Source organism: Schistocerca nitens, chromosome 4 (assembly GCF_023898315.1).
Source record: "Schistocerca nitens isolate TAMUIC-IGC-003100 chromosome 4, iqSchNite1.1, whole genome shotgun sequence".
Lineage (NCBI taxonomy): Eukaryota > Metazoa > Arthropoda > Insecta > Orthoptera > Acrididae > Schistocerca > Schistocerca nitens.
Window position 1 is genome coordinate 979,881,245 of NC_064617.1, and position 22,956 is coordinate 979,904,200.

General features: G+C 39.9%; 1 protein-coding gene and 1 pseudogene across 1 annotated transcript in view; one reads left to right on the plus strand and one right to left on the minus strand.

Moving 5' to 3' along the window:
- The window catches only part of LOC126253687 (intraflagellar transport protein 172 homolog), a 305,113-nt gene that overhangs the window by 31,773 nt on the left and 250,384 nt on the right, over positions 1–22,956 (plus strand). Inside the window, exons 4-6 of the mRNA XM_049955213.1 lie at positions 11,404–11,589; positions 11,693–11,780; positions 17,889–18,103. Of these exons, the coding sequence (XP_049811170.1) occupies positions 11,404–11,589; positions 11,693–11,780; positions 17,889–18,103 (489 nt within the window). The remainder of the gene's footprint in view (positions 1–11,403; positions 11,590–11,692; positions 11,781–17,888; positions 18,104–22,956) is intronic.
- Positions 13,066–13,183, minus strand: LOC126254598 (5S ribosomal RNA; annotated as a pseudogene).

The following is a 22,956-nucleotide window of genomic DNA, read 5'->3' on the forward strand; positions in this document are numbered from 1 at the left end:
GAGGTTTTGTAACACAGCCTGGGCCATTGCTTGCGATATAGATGTTACATTTGGCGGCATAAAATGCTTGGAAGTCTCCACTCTGAAGGATGAGAGGGAGCATTGTCAGTCAAAAGTAGAGCTCGAGATGGAAATCCATTTTCTGTATTGAATCTTCTAACAGAGGGAACTATTTGTTTCTCGAACCACTCAATAAACAGAACACCAGTCATCAATGCTTTACTTTGATTTTTGTAATAAACAGGGAGAGCCTTCATATTCATGTCTTTTAGGGATTGTGTTTTGCAGATTTTCCATTTACCATCAGGGATAATTTGTTAACTGGCACAACGCTGCTACAGACTTTAGTAAGGCATTGCAAAATTTGAATTGTGCACACAAATGGTTATGAATACATTGAAATACCACCAGGTGTCTCCCATCTTTGATTCATTATGGTAAGTGGCTGCATCTAGTCGAGGACCCTTCCAAGCAGACGCAAGGATTTGATCTTCCAAGGCGTCAGTGGAGGATCATTAACTGCATTCGAACTGGACAAGGCAGATGTGGCTATCTACTGCACAAATGGGGATGGGTTGGCTCTGCAAATTGTGACTGTGGTGCCCCCTCACAGACGATTCATCACATTGTTGCTGACTGCCCTCATCGTACTTTCAGAGGAACTTTAATGGACATTCATCGTACATCGGATGAAGCAGTCAAGTGGATTGAAGAACTAGACATAGAGCTGTAAAATTGTACGAACTTGTGATTGTACATTTTAGTCCTGAAAATATTGTATATAAATGTAAATCAATGTACACATCATACGATAAATAAATAAGTGGCTGCAAGCGGAGTGGCTGGTTGGCTGTTGGTGAGCATGTTTCCATTGTGATCTTCCTTGTGATGGCTGACATGAAAGAGGATCTTGTGTGCTTAAGATTACGTTTTAAACGTAGGAAAACCACTGCAGAAACATAACAAATGTTAAAGCAAGCTTTTGAAGTCAGTACTTTAGATCAGACCCAGACTTACAACTAATATACGCATTTCAATACTGGGAAAATATTGCCTGGTGATGACAACCATTTCAGCTGACCTTTAACAGGAATCACAACAGAAAATGTTCTGAAAGTGAGGGATCTGGTTCTGTTTGATTGCAGTAGAGCATCCAAGGCCCCTGCAATGCCTTGGGAATAAGTTGTGGTACAAGTAAACATATCCTGTCTGAAGAATTGAACATGAGAAAGATTTTGACGAAATTTGTGAAACAACTGCTGCAGGACCATCAGAAGCAATATTGTGTTGAAGTCTCCTGGAAACTTAAAACAACTGCCTCAAGATGGTGGGATTGTTTATAAAGAACTTATCCTTCCTGCTCAGATGTCAATAAAGAGCTCTGTTATGATGTTCTAGAATTTTTTTAGGGGATACAACATTCACAGAAATGGCTTGCAGATGACCGGATACTCAACCATGACAATGCATGGCTGCATGTAACCTACAATGTTCAGGAGATTTTGGCGAACAATGACATTTTTTCCTCACCTGACATACTCACCAGAATAACTCCATGTGACTTATTAATTTTTTGAAAGATGAAAATAAAGTTGGAAGGACAAAGATTTGATTCAAGCAGAATCGCAGAGGGTACTAAATGCCCTAATAAAGATGCATTTCGAAATGGCAGAAACATTGGCATCTGTGTATTCTCTTCCAAGGGGACCACTCTGTATGCAATGGTGCAGAATTAGATATAGGTAAGGCTTAATAATTTTAATTAATAAATTTTGGGAAATTTTGGCTACTGCCTCATTACTAAGTAGTTTTGATCTAATGATAACTTAATCGTATAGTCTGGTTGTCTATGAATAATGTTATAGAAATTATGACAGAAAATGAAATAAAAGCTTATAATCAGATCACAGATGCGTTACTGCAGGAATGTGCTGAACACTCAGAATTATAAATTTTATAAGGAACTGACCTACTCGTCTGCTTAATTACATATTATACGAGCACTCTAACTTATATAACGATTTAAGAATTTTCCATAGCAAACAGTTGCAGACATAAGAAAATGCTTTATGTTGACCAAATGAATGACTTTTGAACCAATGACTGTTTCAGTCTGTTATACATAGGAAAGGAAAGGAAATGTGAATGCTGCTCAGGTCTTGAGTCAAGTAGTTAGATGTGGCAGAGACAGTAGTTAGCAGATTGGAAATATGGAAAGGGCTGTATGGAATTGTAAAACAGAGATGAAAGGGGGATATAAAGAAATGTTAAAATAATGGCAGAAACAGAGAACAAGGGAAGACTGAAGGATGGAAAATGACGTGGACAACAAAAGGCACAAGCAGCATAAATTAAGGCTAGGTGGTGGGAGTCAGGTACAAGCTGTAAACCAAATTTTTCCTTGCGGAATTTTTTAGGACATTTATTGAACAATACAATATTTCCCGTATACTAAACCAAATAAAAATGCCACGGCTGTTGTGTAGTGTATGCTGTGATGTGACATCATGCAAATGTAACAGACCACTGTCTTTGTTCATTGAGCCTCACTGACAGTTTAAAGGTAGTTGTATTAATGTATCATAAGACGTTGAATAATGGTTGCATATCAGATGGTATATAGGACTGAATCACAGGTTTCTGTTTTATTATGAAATATGTATTGCTGGTGATGGAGATAGAGTAGCTGGTGAGACAATAATGTCTTGGTTTAATTTGGCAGGATATGAACCATGTGCTGTGACACATTCCACATTTCTTGAAGGTTCTCCTCCTTGATGGGATCTGCTGACTGTGATGAGTGACTGGAGTCAGTATCATAAAGACACAAATTGACGAATAGAACAGAAACTGAATTTAATGTTGTGGAGACTGAGAGAATACCAAAAAATTACTGTGTGTGGGTAAAATTTTGTTCAGGATGAACCTCATCACATCGAATTATTTCTTGAGATCATGACTGTGCAGGAGAAACTACTTGACAAAGTTTCTTTTCATTACACATTTCATAAAGCTGTTGTCCAGGTATATATGCCAGCATCGCAAGCTGAAGGTGAAGAGACATAGAAAGTATATGAGGATTTTGAAAGGGTAATACAGTACGTAAAGAGAGATGATAATCTAATAGTCATAGGGGACTGAAATGCAGTTGTAGGGGAAGGAGTAGAAGAGAAGGTTACAGGAGAATATGAGCTTGGGACCAGGAATGAAAGAGCAGAAAGACTAATTGAGTTCTGTAATAAATTTCAGCTAGCAATAGTGAATACTCTGTTCAAGTATCGCAAGAGGAGGAGGTATACTTGAAAAAGGCTGTCATTAACTCCCAACACAAATCTTCAAAGCCAGAAGAGCTATTGGCAAAACTAGCTGTTTCTTCAAACTAGATTTAGTCTATACATAATGGCACTTGCCAGTTTATGTTGATACCCCTTAAATCCTAGAAGTAAATGTGTCTTATGGAATCTATAGATACAAAACAACACATGTGTGTCAATCATAACCCAAAGCGTTTTTAAACAAAGCATTCGGGGAAATCTTCAATCTGTAAATTGCTTTGATAATACCAAGTGTACAAGAGCAAAAACTTAGAAATTTGAAAGCACTCTTTGATACACTCTAAGCTAACAACTCATGAAGCCATTTTGATAAACGTAGTTCTTTCAACCTATCATTAAATACCTGGGATATGTTGAGTAAACCAAATGTCAAGAATGTGGACACAGTACATAATCTTCCACCTCCAAAAAGCTGAAAGAACTACAATAATTTCTTGGAAAAGTAACATACTATGAAAAGTTCATAAGTAAAGTGGTCCAACTCAATGAATTAAGCAAATAAGGTTGGCATTTTCTGTAGTCCACTGCATGTTGGAAAGTTTTCATATAGTTAAGGATTCTTAAGATGTGCTTTCTGCATAGCAATCTTCACGCCAATTAAACCATTTACATTGGTCCCTCACGCATCACAAGATGGTATTGGGGCAGTACTGTCACCCAAAAAGGCAAATGGCAACAACCAACAAACTGTGAACATCTCCAATACTTTATCATTGGCATGGTCAAACAACTCACAAATATCAGAGGAGGAACTGGGTATTATTTCTGGTGTAAAAACATTTCACGTCTACTTATATGTTACTAAATTCTTTTAAATCTTCAACCACAAGCCACTTACTACTTTTTTAGGAACTTTATCACAGCTTTCTTCAGAGAAAATTACTACATCTGTTGGCTCCGTTCCTTAGCAGTTACTTTTAAGATAAGCATAAAAGCCACATCTCTAGCATGCTAATGCTGATGTACTGTCTCATCTACCCATGGAGTCAGAAAAAGAATTCAACACAAAGATGCACAGTGTTCACATCTAGATGACAACATGCAACAAGTTCTAGATAAATTCCCTATCATGGTCTACAAAGTACTGAAACCCTTGGAGCAAGACACACTATTCTTCAGGGTGGCGTCATTATTTCAAAATGGATGGGCAGAGCAGTTACTGAAAGGTGCAGACCTGGCCTGTAACAAATACTTCTTCTTCCAATGCTATCTACCCACCGGGGATAGTGTCCTCAAGCTGGCAATACAAGAAACTGGATGTCAGGTCATTATGACACTCACAATACAGATCTGAATCCTCTAGTAGTTGCTCCACCAGTTGCACTAGGGGATGACCCACCTTAAAGCAATGGTGTGTCGACAGGTATACTGGATAAGCACTGACAACAGATTGAAATAACACCTACTCCAGTCATGCATTTATCCAAAACCAGCTAGTCCTGCCACAGAACTTTTCCTTGTGGTCGGATCAAGAGCACCTTTCAAAGCGGTTGCACATTGTTCGTGCCAGAGAAGGTTCAGCATGACAGTTTTCTCTATATGGTCTGGATGACATTGATTAACAGCCACACCATGATCCAGGCACTAGAAAACACATTTGCTGTAGATGGAACCTTACTCAGTACTATCAGACAATGTTCCACAAACTGTGTCATCTGAGTTTGTGTCATTTTGGCAGAGTAATAGAATCCAACACCCAACCACTACTCAATTCCACTTAGCATCCAACTCAAGAGGCTGAGCTGCTGGACAGCACACTCAAACTTCAGAAAACAAAAATCGTGCTGCCAATGTTATTCAAGCCCCTAACTTGCAGTCTAGGTCATACTACTGTAAGCTTTCCCAAGTCTGGACTCACACATTCAGTAGCACAGAACGGCGAACACAAAACAATGTTGAGAGCCATTGCAGGGATCAATTATCCAAAGTTTTGACCAAAGAGTCAACTGTCTGCCACTGTCACCAAATGAAAATGAGGCTGTGACAGCCATGCCCCCTACAAGCCACCGCATGACACCTCAGATTGCCCTAAACCCAGTCAGGCCTTATTCATACTGTTGTCAGTGTCACAACCTCGGCTGTGACAGCCATACCCCCTACAAGCCACCGCATGACACCTCAGACTGCCCTAAACCCAGTCAGGCCTTATTCATACTGTTGTCAGTGTCACAACCTCGGCTGTGACAGCCATGCCCCCTACAAGCCACCGCATGACACCTCAGACTGCCCTAAACCCAGTCAGGCCTTATTCATACTGTTATCAGTGTCACAACCTCTACCTCCGCATGCACGTAGCACAACAGCGACAGCTTGTACAATAAGAGGTTACAGGAGGTTGAGTTACTCCCAGTCAGTTTTTGTGCAGTGACCTCTAACCACCCCCCCCCCCCCCCCCCCAAATCTCCCTGACATCACTCCTCGAGGTCTTATAAACTTGTGGATGTGGACTACTCTCTAACAACCATCATACATTAAGACCAAAGGGTAATCCAGGTTCCCTGTATTAAGCGCTCTGATAATGCACTGCACTTACTGCAGGCTTTAAATTAGGCAAGTATCACCATACCAGTCTCTCTCTCCACGATGCCAAAACTGTTGGTCGAGCTACCAACGTGTCCTCAGAGAAGGGCAAAGCATTGTTCAGGCCATTTCCGGCCCTGTGTCCTGGTGAAAGGGGGGACGGATTTTATATATACAACCAGCTGTAAGAATGATGCAGAGATGTTTGAACTTACGTCACATGGCAATATCAGTAAGGGCCGCACAAAGCATCTATCTGTGGGACAAGGCATATTTCAAACAGAGCAACCAGTAAAGGCTGTCACCAGAGGCAGCTGCAGGGCCTCCTCTGGTGAAACACTAGCAATAAAACCAATGACATGGCAAGCTGTTTCCTCTGTTATATGAAGCCACCCATAATGCATCATAAACAGACTGCCTATGATGGCATCACTTTGGATTTGGAATTTTGCTTGGTTATTCAACAGATTACTTACTTTGGTTAGTGACAACTTTCCCTTTGATTGATGGTTGTGAGTTCGCTCACAAATGATGTAAAACTGTCACGCTCTTTTGACAATGGTACACGAAATGGACTGACTGTTTGCAGAAAAATTAAACTCAGCAGTCACTCTCACAACAAACTTGTTAGTGGTGTTGTTGTTGTTGTGGTCTTCAGTCCAGAGACTGGTTTGACGCAGCTCTCCATGCTACTCTATCCTGTGCAAGCTTCTTCATCTCCCAGTACCTACTGCAACCTACATCCTTCTGAATCTGTTTAGTGTACTCATCTCTTGGTCTCCCTCTACGATTTTTACCCTCCGCGATGCCCTCCAATACTAAATTGGTGATCCCTTGATGCCTCAGAATATGTCATACCACCGATCCCTTCTTCTAGTCAAGTTGTGCCACAAATTTCTCTTCTCTCCAATTCTATTCAATGCCTCCTCATTAGTTATGTAATCTACCCATCTAACCTTCAGCATTCTTCTGTAGCACCACATTTCGAAAGCTTCTATTCTCTTTTTGTCTAAACTATTTATCGTCCATGTTTCATTTCCACACATGGCTACACTCCATACAAATACTTTCAGAAACGACTTCCTGACACTTAAATCTATACTCAATGTTAACAAATTTCTCTTCTTCATAAACGCTTTCCTTGCCGTTGCCAGTCTACATTTTATATCCTCTCTACTTCGTCCATCATCAGTTATTTTGCTCCCCAAATAGCAAAACTCCTTTACTACTTTAAGTGTCTCATTTCCTAATCTAATTCCCTCAGCATCACCCGACTTAATTCGACTACATTCCGTTATCCTCGTTCTGTTTATGTTGATGTTCATCTTATATCCTCCTTTCAAGACACTATCCATTCCGTTCAGCTGCTCTTCCAGGTCCTTTGCTATCCCTGACAGAATTACAATATCATCGGCGAACCTCAAAGTTTTAATTTCTTCTCCATGGATTTGAATTCCTACTCCAAATTTTTCTTTTGTTTCCTTTACTGCTTGCTCAATATACAGATTGAATAACGTCGGGTAGAGGCTACAACCCTGTCTCACTCCCTTCCCAAGCACTGCTTTCCTTTCCTACCCCTCGACTCTTATACCTGCCAACTGGTTTCTGTACAGATTGTAAATATCCTTTCGCTCCCTGTATTTACCCCTGCCACCTTCAGAATTTGAAAGAGAGTATTCCAGTCAACATTGTCAAAAGCTTTCTCTAAGTCTACAAATGCTAGAAACGTAGGTTTGCCTTTCCTTAGTTTATTTTCTAAGATAAGTCGTAGGGTCAGTATTGCCTCACATGTTCCAACATTTCTACGGAACCCAAACTGATCTTCCCCGAGGTCGGCTTCTACCAGTTTTTCCATTCGTCTGTAAATAATTCGTGTTAGTATTTTGCAGCTGTGACTTATTAAACTGATAGTTCGGTAATTTTCACATCTGTCAATACCTGCTTTCTTTGGGATTGGAATTATTATATTCTTCTTGAAGTCTGAGGGTATTTCGCCTGTCTCGTACATCTTGCTCACCAGATGGTAGAGTTTTGTCAGGACTGGCTCTCCCAAGGCCGTCAGTAGTTCCAATGGAATGTTGTCTACTCATGGGGCCTTGTTTCGACTCAGGTCTTTCAGTGCTCTGTCAAACTCTTCACGCAGTATCATATCTCCTCTTTCATCTTCATCTACATCCTCTTCCATTTCCATAATATTGTCCTCAAGCACATCGCCCTAGTATAGACCCTCTATATACTCCTTCCACCTTTCTGCTTTCCCTTCTTTGCTTAGAACTGGGTTTCCATCTAAGCTCTTGATATTCATGCAAGTGGTTGTCTTTTCTCTAAAGGTCTCTTTAATTTTCCTGTAGGCATTATCTATCTTACCCCTAGTGATATACGCCTCCACATCTTTACATTTGTCCTCTAGCCATGCCTGCTTAGCCATTTTGCACTTCCTGTCGATCTCATTTTTGAGACGTTTGTATTCCTTTTTGCCTGCTTCATTTATGCATTTTTGTATTTTCTACTTTCATCAATTAAGTTCAGTATCTCTCCTGTTACCCAAGTATTTCTATTAGCCCTCATCCTTTTACCTACTTGATCCTCTGCTGCCTTCACATTTTCATCCCTCAAAGCTACCCATTCTTCATCTACTGTATTTCTTTCCCCCTTCCTGTCAATTGTTCCCTTATGCTCTCCCTGAAACTCTGTACAACCTCTGGTTTAGTCAGTTTATCCAGGTCCCATCTCCTTCAATTCCCACCTTTTTGCAGTATCTTCAGTTTTAATCTACAGTTCATAACCAATAGATTGTGGTCAGAGTCCACATCTGCCCCTGGAAATGTCTTACGATTTAAAACCTGGTTCCTAAATCTCTGTCTGCCCATTATATAATCTATTTGAAACCTGTCAGTATCTCCAGGCTTCTTTCATGTATACAATGTTCTTTTATGATTCTTGAACCAAGTGTTAGCTATGATTAAGTTATGCTCTGTGCAAAATTCTACCAGGCGGCTTCCTCTTTCATTACTCACCCCCATTCCATATTCACCTACTATGTTTCCTGCTCTTCCTTTTCCTACAATCGAATTCGAGTCACCCATAACTATTAAATTTTCATGTTGTTGTTGTTGTTGTGGTCTTCAGTCCAGAGACTGGTTTGATGCAGCTCTCCATGCTACTCTATCCTGTGCAAGCTTCTTCATCTCCCAGTACCTACTGCAACCTACATCCTTCTGAATCTGCTTAGTGTATTCACCTCTTGGTCTCCCTCTACGATTTTTACCCTCCACGCTGCCCTCCAATGCTAAATTTGTGATCCCTTGATGCCTCAAAACATGTCCTACCAACCGATCCCTTCTTCTAGTCAAGTTGTGCCACAAACTTCTCTTCTCCCCAATCCTATTCAATACCTCCTCATTAGTTACGTGATCTACCCACCTTAACTTCAGCATTCTTCTGTAGCACCACATTTCAAAAGCTTCTATTCTCTTCTTGTCCAAACTGGTTATCGTCCATGTTTCACTTCCATACATGGCTACACTCCATACAAATACTTTCAGAAACGACTTCCTGACACTTAAATCTATACTCGATGTTAACAAATTTCTCTTCTTCAGAAACGATTTCCTTGCCATTGCCAGTCTGCATTTTATATCCTCTCTACTTCGACCATCATCAGTTATTTTACTCCCTAAATAGCAAAACTCCTTTACTACTTTAAGTGTCTCATTTCCTAATCTAATTCCCTCAGCATCACCCGATTTAATTTGACTACATTCCATTATCCTCGTTTTGCTTTTGTTGATGTTCATCTTATATCCTCCTTTCAAGACACTGTCCATTCCGTTCAACTGCCCTTCCAAGTCCTTTGCAGTCTCTGACAGTATTTTCATCTCGCGTCACTATTTGAATAATTTCTTTTATCTCATCATACATTTCGTCAAGCTCTTCATCATCTGCGGAGCTAGTCGGCATATAAACTTGTACTACTGTGGTAGACATGGACTTCGTATCTATCTTGCCCCCAATAATGCGTTCACTATGCTGTTTATAGTAGCTTACCCACATTCCTATTTTTTTATTCATTATTAAACCTACTCCTGCATTACCCCTATTTGATTTTGTATTTGTAATCCTGTATTCACCTGACCAGAAGTCTTGTTCCTCCTACACCGAACTTCACTAGTTCCCACTATATCTAACTTTAACCTATCCATTTCCCTTTTTAATTTTTCTAACCTACCTGCCTGATTAAGGGATCTGACATTCCATGCTTCGACCCGTAGAACGCCAGTTGTCTTTCTCCTGATAACAACGTCCTCTCGAGTAGTCCCCACCTGGAGATCCGAATGGGGGACTATTTTACCTCCGGAATATTTTACCCAAGATGACACCATCATCATTTAAACACACAGTAAAGCTGCATGCCCTCAGGAAATAGTACGGCTGTAGTTCCCCCTTGCTTTCAGGTGACAGTCTTACTAATTCATGAATGGCACTGGGTGAGCACTACCAAATCAAGGTGGCGTCTGAGTTTTAACACAGTAGAGCTGAAAAATTTTTAGCAGAGTCTTGTTCAGGTTTAAATATGAAGTGTATGCAGAAAGTAAGTTCCATATAGTAATAAAAACAACACAAGTGCAGATACAGAAACACAATTGATTGGAAAAAAAACTACAAATCTTAGACTATCTTTCTACATAGCTCCCAGCAGTTTGTAGGCCCTTGCATAGCATGGCACAAGTTTTTTGTATGCCTTCCTCATAGAACATTGCTGTCTGTATCGTCATCCATGTGTAAGCTCTTCATCGTTGCTGAATTTTTGACCACCAAGGAGTCTTTTCAGAAGCAAAAAGAGATGGTCAAGGGTCTACGGACGATGGTCAAACTGGCTTCAACCTAAGTTCTGTAAGAGTTTTTGTAGTGTGAAATCAGTCATTACCATGAATCAAAACCAGACCATTAGAGAGTTTTCTGCAGCGTTTGTTCTGTATTCCATGACACAATGTGATAAGCGTCTCACAGTTTACAGTTACATTGATAGTTTCACCTCGAGGTAACAAATACACATGTAGAATGCCATATTCAGAAAAGTCACCTAGAATCCTGGGTCAGGAGAGACTTACTGGACAAGGAAAGACCTTTCTTTCTCATCTCTTCTGGTAAGTCTCTCCTAACCCGGGGTTCTGGGTGACTTTTCTGAAATGTACCCCTTTCCCTAAACCTCTCCAGTGCCGCAAAACATAGCAACTCAGTCACTCTATCATCTTGTTGGTTACATTTTTTCATGTTTCTTGTGGTATTAGTTAATAGGAATTGATCATTTCTGATATCGGTATAATAATAATGATCTCATGACTGTAAATGTCATTAATATATTTTTGTGTGAGTACAACCCTCCCTAAGTGGGTGATCCAAAATGCATGTGTTATTCTTGTATTCGATCTGTGATGATGTTGAGCACTAATCTATCCTTTTCATAATATTCCATCCTGCATTTTCCATTGTTTGACTTAGAACTGTGATATTTGTTGGATTTTAAATATGTTTTTATGTTCTACAGGGGAGAGAAGAAAGTAATCTGTAACAAATTCCCTCAGCAATCAGCTGTAACATGTTTGATCTGGCTCACCAGTGGTCCCATAATTTATGGTCTAGCTGATGGGAAAGTACGAATAGCTAATGCCAAAACCAATAAATCACATCCATTGTATAGCACAGACTCATATGTAATTGCCCTTGCAGCAAAGTAAGCAAATTTGGTTGTACTTTCTCATAAATCAGACATGTTTCAAACTGTTTAAGAAACATAGGCCTATATTTTAATCTGTATGTCTTTCCATTCAATGTAGTTCTCAGGGAACTGGATTCATCTCAGGTCATGCAGATGGTGCTGTTGTGCGTTACTATGTCACAGAAGATGCAGCAATGGAGAAAATGGTGAGTGAGCAACTGATAATACTGTGCGCTATTTGTCCTAAGAGATTACTGCTCACATATGGTGACAGAGAAATGATGTACAGATTTGGAAGCTACAAATGAATAATTGATTCAGATGTGTATTTTATATCTCATTTAACAAATACAAGATAAATTTATAGAAAATGTGTGATACTTGCTACCACAGTTCCATGTGAATTTCACTACCTCTGCTGACGTTCTGTCTGTTCAGTTTGTCTGTGCACTCGCTATCACCCAGATTGAGTTGCTATCTTTTTGAGGGCAGTTCATTCAAAAAATCTGTGACATGTTTGTTACTAGGTAATTCTAATTTATTCTGTTATTCAGATGCATTTCTGTCCTGTTTGATTTGTGATTTAAGTGTGTTAATGCTAAAGTGAAAACCACCATGTTCTGCATCTTCTTGAACATCGATCCATCTCTCTGGTGGTTACTCGTCACTGTCACTCACATCAGACTCTCGATACATAACCAGTATATTGACTTTCACTTGATGAGACATTAAACTCTAAGCTTACATCCTTCGGTTTTCACTCCACTTCACAAAAAAGTTGCATTTTCATACGCAGTATGTACAAACTAAGAAAGTCCTAAACAATTCTGCCTAAGCCACTAGTGTTTCTATTTATTTTGCAGTATGAAAAACAGTCCAAACATGAAAATTGCGAAGAGCATAACAACTACATAGTTGATTCACATCTAAATAATTCACTGTCCAAAAGAACATCATATGAAATAACTGGGAGAAACAAGTACAACATTTGTTAATGAAAATGCACAAATAGAAGCATTAATACCATCTTACATCAAAATAAATTTATGGACCCTGAATATTACTGTGCAATTATTTTAAAAAATCCTAGAAATCAATACTGGTTGGATAATTTAAATTACACTGTGGTTTTTATGGATAGGCATTAGTTACCTAAGAAGAAATGGAATCGAGCACACCAGATAGTTCTGAATGAATGTCAGATTACTCCAGAGCAAATTGAATTGAATTGAATTTTATTTGATCCCGTAAGGTTACATTGTGTACAGTAAATGTACGTGTAATATAAAAGCACTCCGTCTTCAGGTCACGAGTGGCCTACCGGGACCATCTGACCACCATGTCATCCTCAGTGGAGGATGCGGATAGGAGGGGCGTGGGGTCAGCACACCGCTCTCCTGGTTGTTATGATGGTATTCTTGAAAGAAGCCACTACTATTCGGTTGAGTAGCTCCTCAATTGGCATCACGAGGCTGAGGGCACCCCAAAAAATGGCAACAGCACATGGCGGCTTGGATGGTCACCCATCCAAGTGCCAACCATGCCCGACAGCGCTTAACTTCGGTGATCTCACGGGAACCGGTGTATCCACTGTGGCAAGGCCGTTGCCAACTTGTAATATAGGACATGTCAAAAGTATTAACATTCATTATCACTTATTTTTCTACACCTTTAGCTTACATTTTTACATCATTGATAATGAATAACATTATATACAAATTTAATGGCATAAGTATTCTGCAACACTGTAAAACTCTTTTTCAATGAGATAGTCTTTAAGTTTCTTTAGAAAGTCATTGTCAAGTACACTATCTTGCAGGTCTTTAGGCAGACTTCTTAGTAGTCTGATACCAGAGTACTGGGGTCCTTTTTCTAGCATTGCCAGTCGGTGGTGTATGCTCCGAACTTCATTCTTCCTTCTTGTATTGTGGTTGTGTACACTAGCATTTGTAATCCAGTCCTCACTACCTTTTGTGATGTACATTATTGTTTTGTTTATATACAACAATAAAAAAGTTAAGATACCTAACTTCTTGAAACAGTTTCTGCGCGTTTCAGAGGTCTTTCTTCTTAAAATGGTCGTAATTGCTTCTTTTTGTAATGTGAACACTCGTTTTGTCTCTTGCTTGTTTGAGTTTCCCCACACAGTCTCTCCATACTGTAAGTATGGTTCGAAAAGTCCATGGTACACTGTACACAGAAGGTTCTTGTCTGAATACTGTGATAGCTGCATCATTAAGAATATGACAGAGCTCAGTTTCTTACGGACATTATTAATATGTTTTTTTTTCCATTTCAGTTCATTATCCACAAGAATACCTAAGAATCTAGCAGATTCTACTTCTTCCAGCGTTGTTCCATCAACCTCTAAATCCATGTCTACAGCCTTCTCCTTGTTTTTAAACACTACATACATAGTCATTTTTAGATTTATAACCAGTTCATTTTCCAACAGCAATTGAGTTGTGACATTTGCAGATATGTAAGCTCTTTTCTCAAGCTGTTCCATATTTTGGTCACTATTTAGTATTGTCATGTCATCAGCATACAATATTTTATTTTCTTCCTCCTCAACAACTATATTATTAACAAACACATTAAATAACAGTGGCCTCATTACCGAACACTGCAGCACATGGTAGTGTATCTGTTGCATAAATTAATGAAAGATTGAAATGAAACTATGAAATGTAAATGAGCACTGTGGTGAACCCCAAGCGTAGGGTGCAACTGTATTGTTACTGATATATAGAAATTATAGCTGTGAATGTTTACTGACTTCTCAACTGCAATTAAATCTCGTTCTTAGAACATCTGGAGAAAATGATAGTTTTTCTCCTTAAGAATAAAAACGGCATATTAGTAAGTTTCAGCTACATTAATATACAGGGTGATTCATGAAGATATGTAAATATTTTAATATGTTATTGTACAAGTAAATCAAAAGAAAAAAGTTTGTATAAACTGCAAATGTTCAGTTACGGAGTTACAGCCAACAAAAGATTTTGCCTGAAATTTTGCAACTTCGTTAATATGAAACCATTGCAAAACTGTACGAGTTTAAAGTAAAGCATGATTTCCATTTATTTTTGTTCTTATTGGTCTGGCAAATCTTAACAAAACATGTCCCAGATGGGTTTCTGCAGTAGTTTTCCAGAACACCCAGAGAAGCAAATATTATTATACAAGTAAATTTGTTTACTTTCCTTTAAGAAAGTAGAAATGTTTTTGTGAATGAATTGTGTTTTTGTGAATGTATTGTAAGACTGTATGTACACTGTACAGCTTCCTTAACACTGAGCTTTTTTTTCGGTTTAACATGAATTCATGTGTGCTATGGTATTAATAAAAGCAGATAATCTGACACATTCATACAGTTTCAGTTAATGTTATTACTATTGTTTTTCCAAAATTAAATTCTCTACAACTTCTGTTGAAAACTTTGTGCAATTCTCTGGAATTTAAAAAACAAATTGGGCCAAGTAGTTAATAAATTAAAAATTTAACAAAATTACTTCTTTGCTTCTCTGGATGTTCTGGAAAACTACTTCAGATATATGTCTGGAACATATTTTATTAGATTCACCAGATCAGTAACAACAAAATAAATGGAAATCATACTTTACTTTAACCTCATACAGAGATGCTGAGTCGCGATAGCCACAATAAAAAGATTCACACATTTATAGCTTTTGGCCATTAAGCATTTGTCAGCTGTATACACACATACACACACACACACACACACACACACACACACACACACACACACACACACACACACTCATGCAAACACAGGACTAAACCAAAAAAGTGATTGTGTTGAAGTTTGGTATGGAGATAGCTTGAACCATGAGGACAACTTGAACCATGAGGAAGAATTTAGGCTACTTTGTGGAGGGTTGGGGAAGGGGGAGAAATATCAACCCCTAAGAGGTGAAATAGGAATGGAACATCTTTTTTTCCCGTCGGTAATCATAAACTGTATTCAAAGACTATTAAATTTGTTGCATAATGTACATGTTGTATAATGTATAGCTACTTCAATTGCACAAAGCTCCTGCCCATGCCCCTCCACATGCACCTCTTGGCAATGATGCTGCTAATACCACATTGTCATGGATTGGGGCAGTTGGGTGATGGGAGAGGAGTGCATGTCACGAGTTGTGCTTACCCAAACAGACAGACACGTGGGGGCAACCGACATACTAAAATAGCATGTACAATAGTTTGTATATTGGCCATCACTCACCATAGCAAAACAGATGATGTGAATGCAGTAGCAGGTAATGGGTAGTCATCAACAAACCTATACCAGACAAGAGAGCTATGAGGTGAGTGGTTAGGAAGGATTCCTCTAGATCGTCCCTAAATGTAGTATCGTCACACTCAAACTGTTCCCTGTACATCCTCCCTCTTCTATCCTGCTCTTGTCCTCTCCCCTAAACCGACATCTTCTAAATCATTGTGCGCTATATTGTTTCCGGGTGAGCTCTTGAATGCCACATTTCTCTCCTTGCTGCCCCTCCCTTCCATATCCATAGTCCTTCCTTTCCTTCACCAGTCCCTCCGCTGCACTTCTTCCTTGTTCCTCTCACCTGCGAATGGATATGTGTGTGTGCACGAGTGTATACCTGTCCTTTTTTCCCCCTAAGGTAAGTCTTTCCGCTCCCGGGATTGGAATGACTCCTTACCCTCTCCCTTAAAACCCACATCCTTTCGTCTTTCCCTCTCCTTCCCTCTTTCCTGAAGAAGCAACCGTTGGTTGTGAAAGCTTGAATTTTGTATGTGTGTTTGTGTGTCTATCAACATACCAATGCTTTCGTTTGGTAAGTTACATCATCTTTATTTTTAGATATATTTTTCCCACGTGGAATGTTTCCCTCATGAGCCATGGCAGGTTAGGTGGGTGGAGGAATACTTCTGTGGGAGGGATGAGGAGGACATATGTCATTTCAGGGCATAATATGAGAGAATTGAAAGCCTGGCGGAAAATATTTCAGTTGCTTCTGTCTCCAATGATACTAAGTCACAAGTGGGACATTCCTTTGTGACCAGTCTGTGGGTGTGTGGGGGAAGGAGGGTGACTTGTCCAGAAACAGATCTCCCACACTCTGTCTCCCTTTTTCATCTACCAGTCCCCCCCCCCCCTTTCCAGACACACACACACACACACACACACACACACACACACACACACACACACACACACACAGACCAAGCACAAAGGAGCCCCCCCCTCACCCAATTGTGTCTTGAGATGATCTAGGACTGCAGCAACTGTATCACACCCTCTGTCTGAATTTCGACTACGTATTGTCATGCCCTGAAATGGAAAATATCCTCCCCACCCCTCCCACAGTGGTATTCCACTGCTCACGTAATGTATGTAATATCCTTGTTTGTCTCCATTCGAGGCCTGCTCCCAATCCCTTGCCTCACAGCTTGTAACCATGTAACAGACATAGATGCAAGACCTGTACCACCATCCTCCCACTACTATACACTGCAGTCCTGCTGCAGTTATCTCGTACCTCATCAAATATAGGGCCATCTGTGAAAGTATCTGTGTGATTTACCAACTTGGCCGCAAATGCTCTGTGGCATTCTATGTGAACATGACCACTGATCTGTCTGCACGAGTGGCCACAGCCAGCTATGCGCAGGAGACAGCTGGACCATCCATTTGCTGAGCAACTTCAAAAACTGCTTCACAACCTGTGCCAAATGGAGCCTTCCCACCAACACCAGCTTTTCTTAATTGTGCAGATGGGCACTCTCCCTATAATATAATGTTCATTCCTGTATCGCCCTGGCATCAACCTTCACTTAATCCAGCCTCACACATACCTACTATTCTCCCAGCACACGTGCATAGTCCTTTCCTCTTATCTGCTTCTCTCCTCTCCCATTTTTACACACAGCACGACCCCCTGATGCTGACCTTGCCATGACCCTTGACAGTACACTGCACATACCCATCCCTACCCTGCTGTCCCTCCTCTCCTCTCCCTGTCACATGCCTCTTCTGTACCCTCGCTTCGTACACCAGCCAAGATCACTGCTCGTTGTATATGGACCTCAGCACCCAGAGATGACAGTTGTGTGCATGAGTTGTTTGTGTATAAATAAATGTGTGTGTTTGTGTGTGTGTGTTTTCCATGACAGGCAAAGGACTTTGTCTGATAGCTCAGTCATCTTTTAAATGCACTTTAAATGTGCGTGTGCTATTTCATTGCACCACGTTAAATTTCTATTACGCCTTGAAGATTTCTGGTAGCATCAGTAAACTTTGCTTGTCCTTGTGTTGGCAGGGAAGAGTTGTGATGCATCCTGTTCCACCTTATGCCTTAGCATGGCCCAATAATCATATACTAGCTGGTGGATCTGACAAGAAGATCACTATTTACAACAAAGATGGACAGGTGGCCACACAATTTGATTACTTACGTGACAGTACTGAGAAGGATTTCACCATTGCATGCTGCAGCCCAAGTGGGCAGTCTGTTGTAGTTGGCAGCTTTGACAGGTAAGTTTATAATTGTGATGTGAATTTTAATAATTTCCATTTTGTTTGTGATTTTCGGCCATGTTAAAGATACTGTTAATATGCTTTCCCTGTGTCTATTTGGAATTAATTTTTGTGTAATAGCTCTCTCTCTCTCTCTCTCTCTCTCTCTCTCTCTCTCTCTCTCTCACACACACACACACACACACACACAATCTACTCTTGAAAAATGCGAAAATCAAAAGCCATGCCAGTGCTGAGTGACCTAGTTATCAGTGCTAGTGTTGCTGAAAGCACCTCAGATGCTGAAACTGAATAAGGCCCCAGTGCCCAGCTGTGCAGAATTATAATTTAAGTGAATTACCACAACGATGCTGTTTTTTCACTCAAACTATACACAGTCTCTTGTATATTCATAGCACCATTCCTTGTTTTCATTTCTCCCCTCTCAGGATGTTGGTTTCCATGTGTGCATGAAACAGAGACAGAAAAGGCCAACAGGAATATTCTCATATAGAAACAAAAAGGATATAGGAAGTAATTGTCTGTTCTAATTTGTGTACTTCTGAATTTTATTCTCGAGGTTTACTGCCAGCTTCTCTCAACGATCGAAAGTGACATTTTAATTGATTTGTGAATAGTGATGTCCTCTCTATTTTATGTTGGTTGTGTAAAAAGTGAATGGCATTTATATGAATATTTTATTAATTTGTTTGCAAGTATTCCTCCACCTTAAACTGTACCAACATCCAAAGAGGAGATGATCTTTTAATTTATTTGTGAAGCTAGTCAATTCTTTTCTACTCTTTATGCTAAGTGAAAGTCTGTTATACAACAAGCTTCCTTATTTATAGGGTCCTTCTCTGTTGTTTTAAGCATTTTTCTACAGACATAATAATTTTCTCTAGCTTTGTGTTCTGTTCATGAAAGTCCTTTTTTAACGGTGGTGTTCTATTTAATATTATAAAGCGAATTATCGCATATATGCGTGGAAACAGGTACAGCTTCCATAATGAATTTTCACTCTGCAGTGAAGTGTGCACTGATTGAAACTTTCTGGTAGATTAAAACTGTGTGTTGGACCAGGGCGCAAACCTGGGACCTTTGCCCTTTGTGAGTGAGTGCTCTACCGACTGAGCTATCCAAGCACTACTAACGGCCATACCTCGCAGTTTTACTTCTACTAGTAAATCGTCACCTACTTTCTAAATTTCACAGAAGTTCTCCTGCATACCTCATTAGGGACTATCACTGTTGGAAGAAAGGATAGTGTGGAGACATGGCTTAGTCACAGCCTGAGGGATTGCGTCCAGAAACGATTGCTTCTAGCAGAGTGTGTGCTGATTTGAAACTTCCTGACTGATTAAAACTATGCACCAAACTGTCATTCAAACTTGGGACTTATGATTTCAAGGACAAGTGTTCTATGGACTGAGCTATCCGACCCTGACTCCTTCCCTTCCTCACTCACAGTATTACCTCAGCCAGTATCTCACCTCAGCAGAAGTAAAACTGCGAGGGCTTTTTGTGAGCCGTGCTTGGATAGCACTCTCCGTAGAGCACTTTCCCAAAAAAGACATAGGGACTGTTTATTTAGATTTACTTTCATAGTTTTCCAAGGTTTTAGGTTTACTATCTAATGACTTTCTGTTGGATTTTTAAAGTTATCCAAATATCTACAGCAGCTATCTCACCCCATATTGATATGCAGTCTCTACATCTACATACATATATCATAAGCCACCATACGGTACGTGGCAGATGGTACCTTGTACTACTGATTGTCATTCCCTTGTCTGTTCCATTCACTAATGGAGCAAAGGCAAAAAGACTGTGTATATTTTTCTGTATGAGCCCTAATTTCTCTTATCCTATCTTCGCGGTCCTTACATGAAATGTACATCGATGGTGGTAGAATAGTTATGCAGTTGCCACAAATACCGATTCTCTAAATTTTCTCAATAGTGTTCCATGTGAAGAACATAATGTTCCCTCCAGGGATTCTCATTTGTGTTCATGAAGCACCTCTGTAAAAATTGTTTGTTGATGAAACCTACTAGTAACAAATTTAGCAGCATTCATCTACATTGCTTCAAAGTCCTTTGATTTGACGTGATGAGGTTCTCAAATAAGCAGTATTCAAGGGTGGGTTGCACTAATGTTCGACTAGCAGTTTCCTTTATGGATGAGCTACATTTTCATATAATACTCTCAAAAAACTGAACTTAGCAATTTGCTTTCCCTACAACAATCGACCTTATGTGCTCGTTATTTTCTAATACATTGCCCTCATCTTGTAGTACAATTGTTTGCATTACAGTTCAGTTGTTTGGCAAAAATTATCTGCAACAACAGTGGTCTACAATTTGAACGTTTTACCTGTCAATGCCTCCCTCTGTGAACCATGGACCTTGCCGTTGGTGGGGAGGCTTGCGTGCCTCAACGATAAAGATAGCCGTACCGTAGGTGCAACCACAACGGAGGGGTATCTGTTGAGAGGCCAGACAAACATGTGGTTGCTGAAGAGGGGCTGCAGCCTTTTCAGTAGTTGCAGGAGATAAAATAGTCCCCCATTTGGATCTCCGGGCGGGGACTACCCAAGAGGACGTCGTTATCAGGAGAAAGAAAATTGGCATTCTGCGGATCGGAGCGTGGAATGTCAGATCCCTTAATCGGGCAGGTAGGTTAGAAAATTTAAAAAGGGACATGGATAGGTTAAAGTTAGATATAATGGGAATTAGTGAAGTTCGGTGGCAGGAGGAACAAGACTTCTGGTCAGGTGAATACAGGGTTATAAATACAAAATCAAATAGGGGTAATGCAGGAGTAGGTTTAATAATGAATAAAAAAATAGGAGTGCGGGTAAGCTACTACAGACAGCATAGTGAACGTATTATAGTGGCCAAGATAGACACGAAGCCCATGCCTACTACAGTAGTACAAGTTTATATGCCAACTAGCTCTGCAGATGACGAAGAAATTGAAGAAATGTATGATGAGATAAAAGAAATTATTCAGGTAGTGAAGGGAGGCGAAAATTTAATAGTCATGGGTGACTGGAATTCGACATAGTAGGTGAATATGGATTGGGGCTAAGAAATGAAAGAGGAAGCCGCCTGGTAGAATTTTGCACAGAGCATAACTTAATCATAGCTAACACTTGGTTGAAGAATCATAAAAGAAGGTTGTACACATGGAAGAATCCTGGAGATACTAAAAGGTATCAGATAGATTATATAATGGTAAGACAGAGATTTAGGAACCAGGTTTTAAATTGTAGGACATTTCCAGGGGCAGATGTGGACTCTGACCACAATCTATTGGTTATGAACTGTAGATTAAAACTGAAGAAATTGCAAAAAGGTGGGAATTTAAGGAGATGGGACCTGGATAAACTGACTAAACCAGAGGTTGTACAGAGTTTCAGGGAGAGCATAAGGGAACAATTGACAGGAATCGGGGAAAGAAATACAGTAGAAGACGAATGGGTAGCTCTGAGGGACGAAGTAGTGAAGGCAGCAGAGGATCAAGTAGGTAAAAAGACGAGGGCTAGTAGAAATCCTTGGGTAACAGAAGAAATTTTGAATTTAATTGATGAAATGAGAAAATATAAAAATGCAGTAAATGAAACAGGCAAAAAGGAATACAAACGTCTCAAAAATGAGATCGACAGGAAGTGCAAAATGGCTAAGCAGGCATGGCTAGAGGACAAATGTAAGGATGTGGAGGCGTATATCACTAGGGGTAAGATAGATAATGCCTACAGGAAAATTAAAGAGACCTTTGGAGAAAAGACAACCACTTGCATGAATATCAAGAGCTTAGATGGAAACCCAGTTCTAAGCAAAGAAGGGAAAGCAGAAAGTGGAAGGAGTATATAGAGGGTCTATACTAGGGCGATGTGCTTGAGGACAATATTATGGAAATGGAAGAGGATGTAGATGAAGATGAAATAGGAGATACGATACTGCGTGAAGAGTTTGACAGAGCACTGAAAGACCTGAGTCGAAACAAGGCCCCAGGAGTAGACAACATTCCATTGGAACTACTGACGGCCTTGGGAGAGCCAGTCCTGACAAAACTCTACCATCTGGTGAGCAAGATGTACGAGACAGGCGAAATACCCTCAGACTTCAAGAAGAATATAATAATTCCAATCCCAAAGAAAGCAGGTATTGACAGATGTGAAAATTACCGAACTATCAGATTAATAAGTCACAGCTGCAAATACTAACATGAATTATTTACAGACGAATGGAAAAACTGGTAGAAGCCAACCTCGGGGAAGATCAGTTTGGATTCCGTAGGAATATTGGAACACGTGAGGCAATACTGACCTTACGACTTATCTTAGAAGAAAGATTAAGGAAAGGCAAACCTACGTTTCTAGCATTTGTAGACTTAGAGAAAGCTTTTGACAATGTTGACTGGAATACTCTCTTTCAAATTCTAAAGGTGGCAGGGGTAAAATACAGGGAGTGAAACGCTATTTACAATTTGTACAGAAACCAGATGGCAGTTATAAGAGTCGAGGGACATGAAAGGGAAGCAGTGGTTGGGAAGGGAGTGAGACAGGGTTGTAGCCTCTCCCCGATGTTATTAAATCTGTATATTGAGCAAGCAGTGAAGGAAACAAAAGAAAAATTTGGAGTAGGTATTAAAATCCAGGGAGAAGAAATAAAAACTTTGAGGTTCGCCGATGACATTGTAATTCTGTCAGAGACAGCAAAGGACTTGGAAGTGCAGTTGAACAGAATGGACAGTGTCATGAAAGGAGTGTATAAGATGGACATCAACAAAAGCAAAACAAGGATAATGGAATGTAGTCGAATGAAGTCGGGTGATGCTGAGGGAATTAGATTAGGAAATATGAC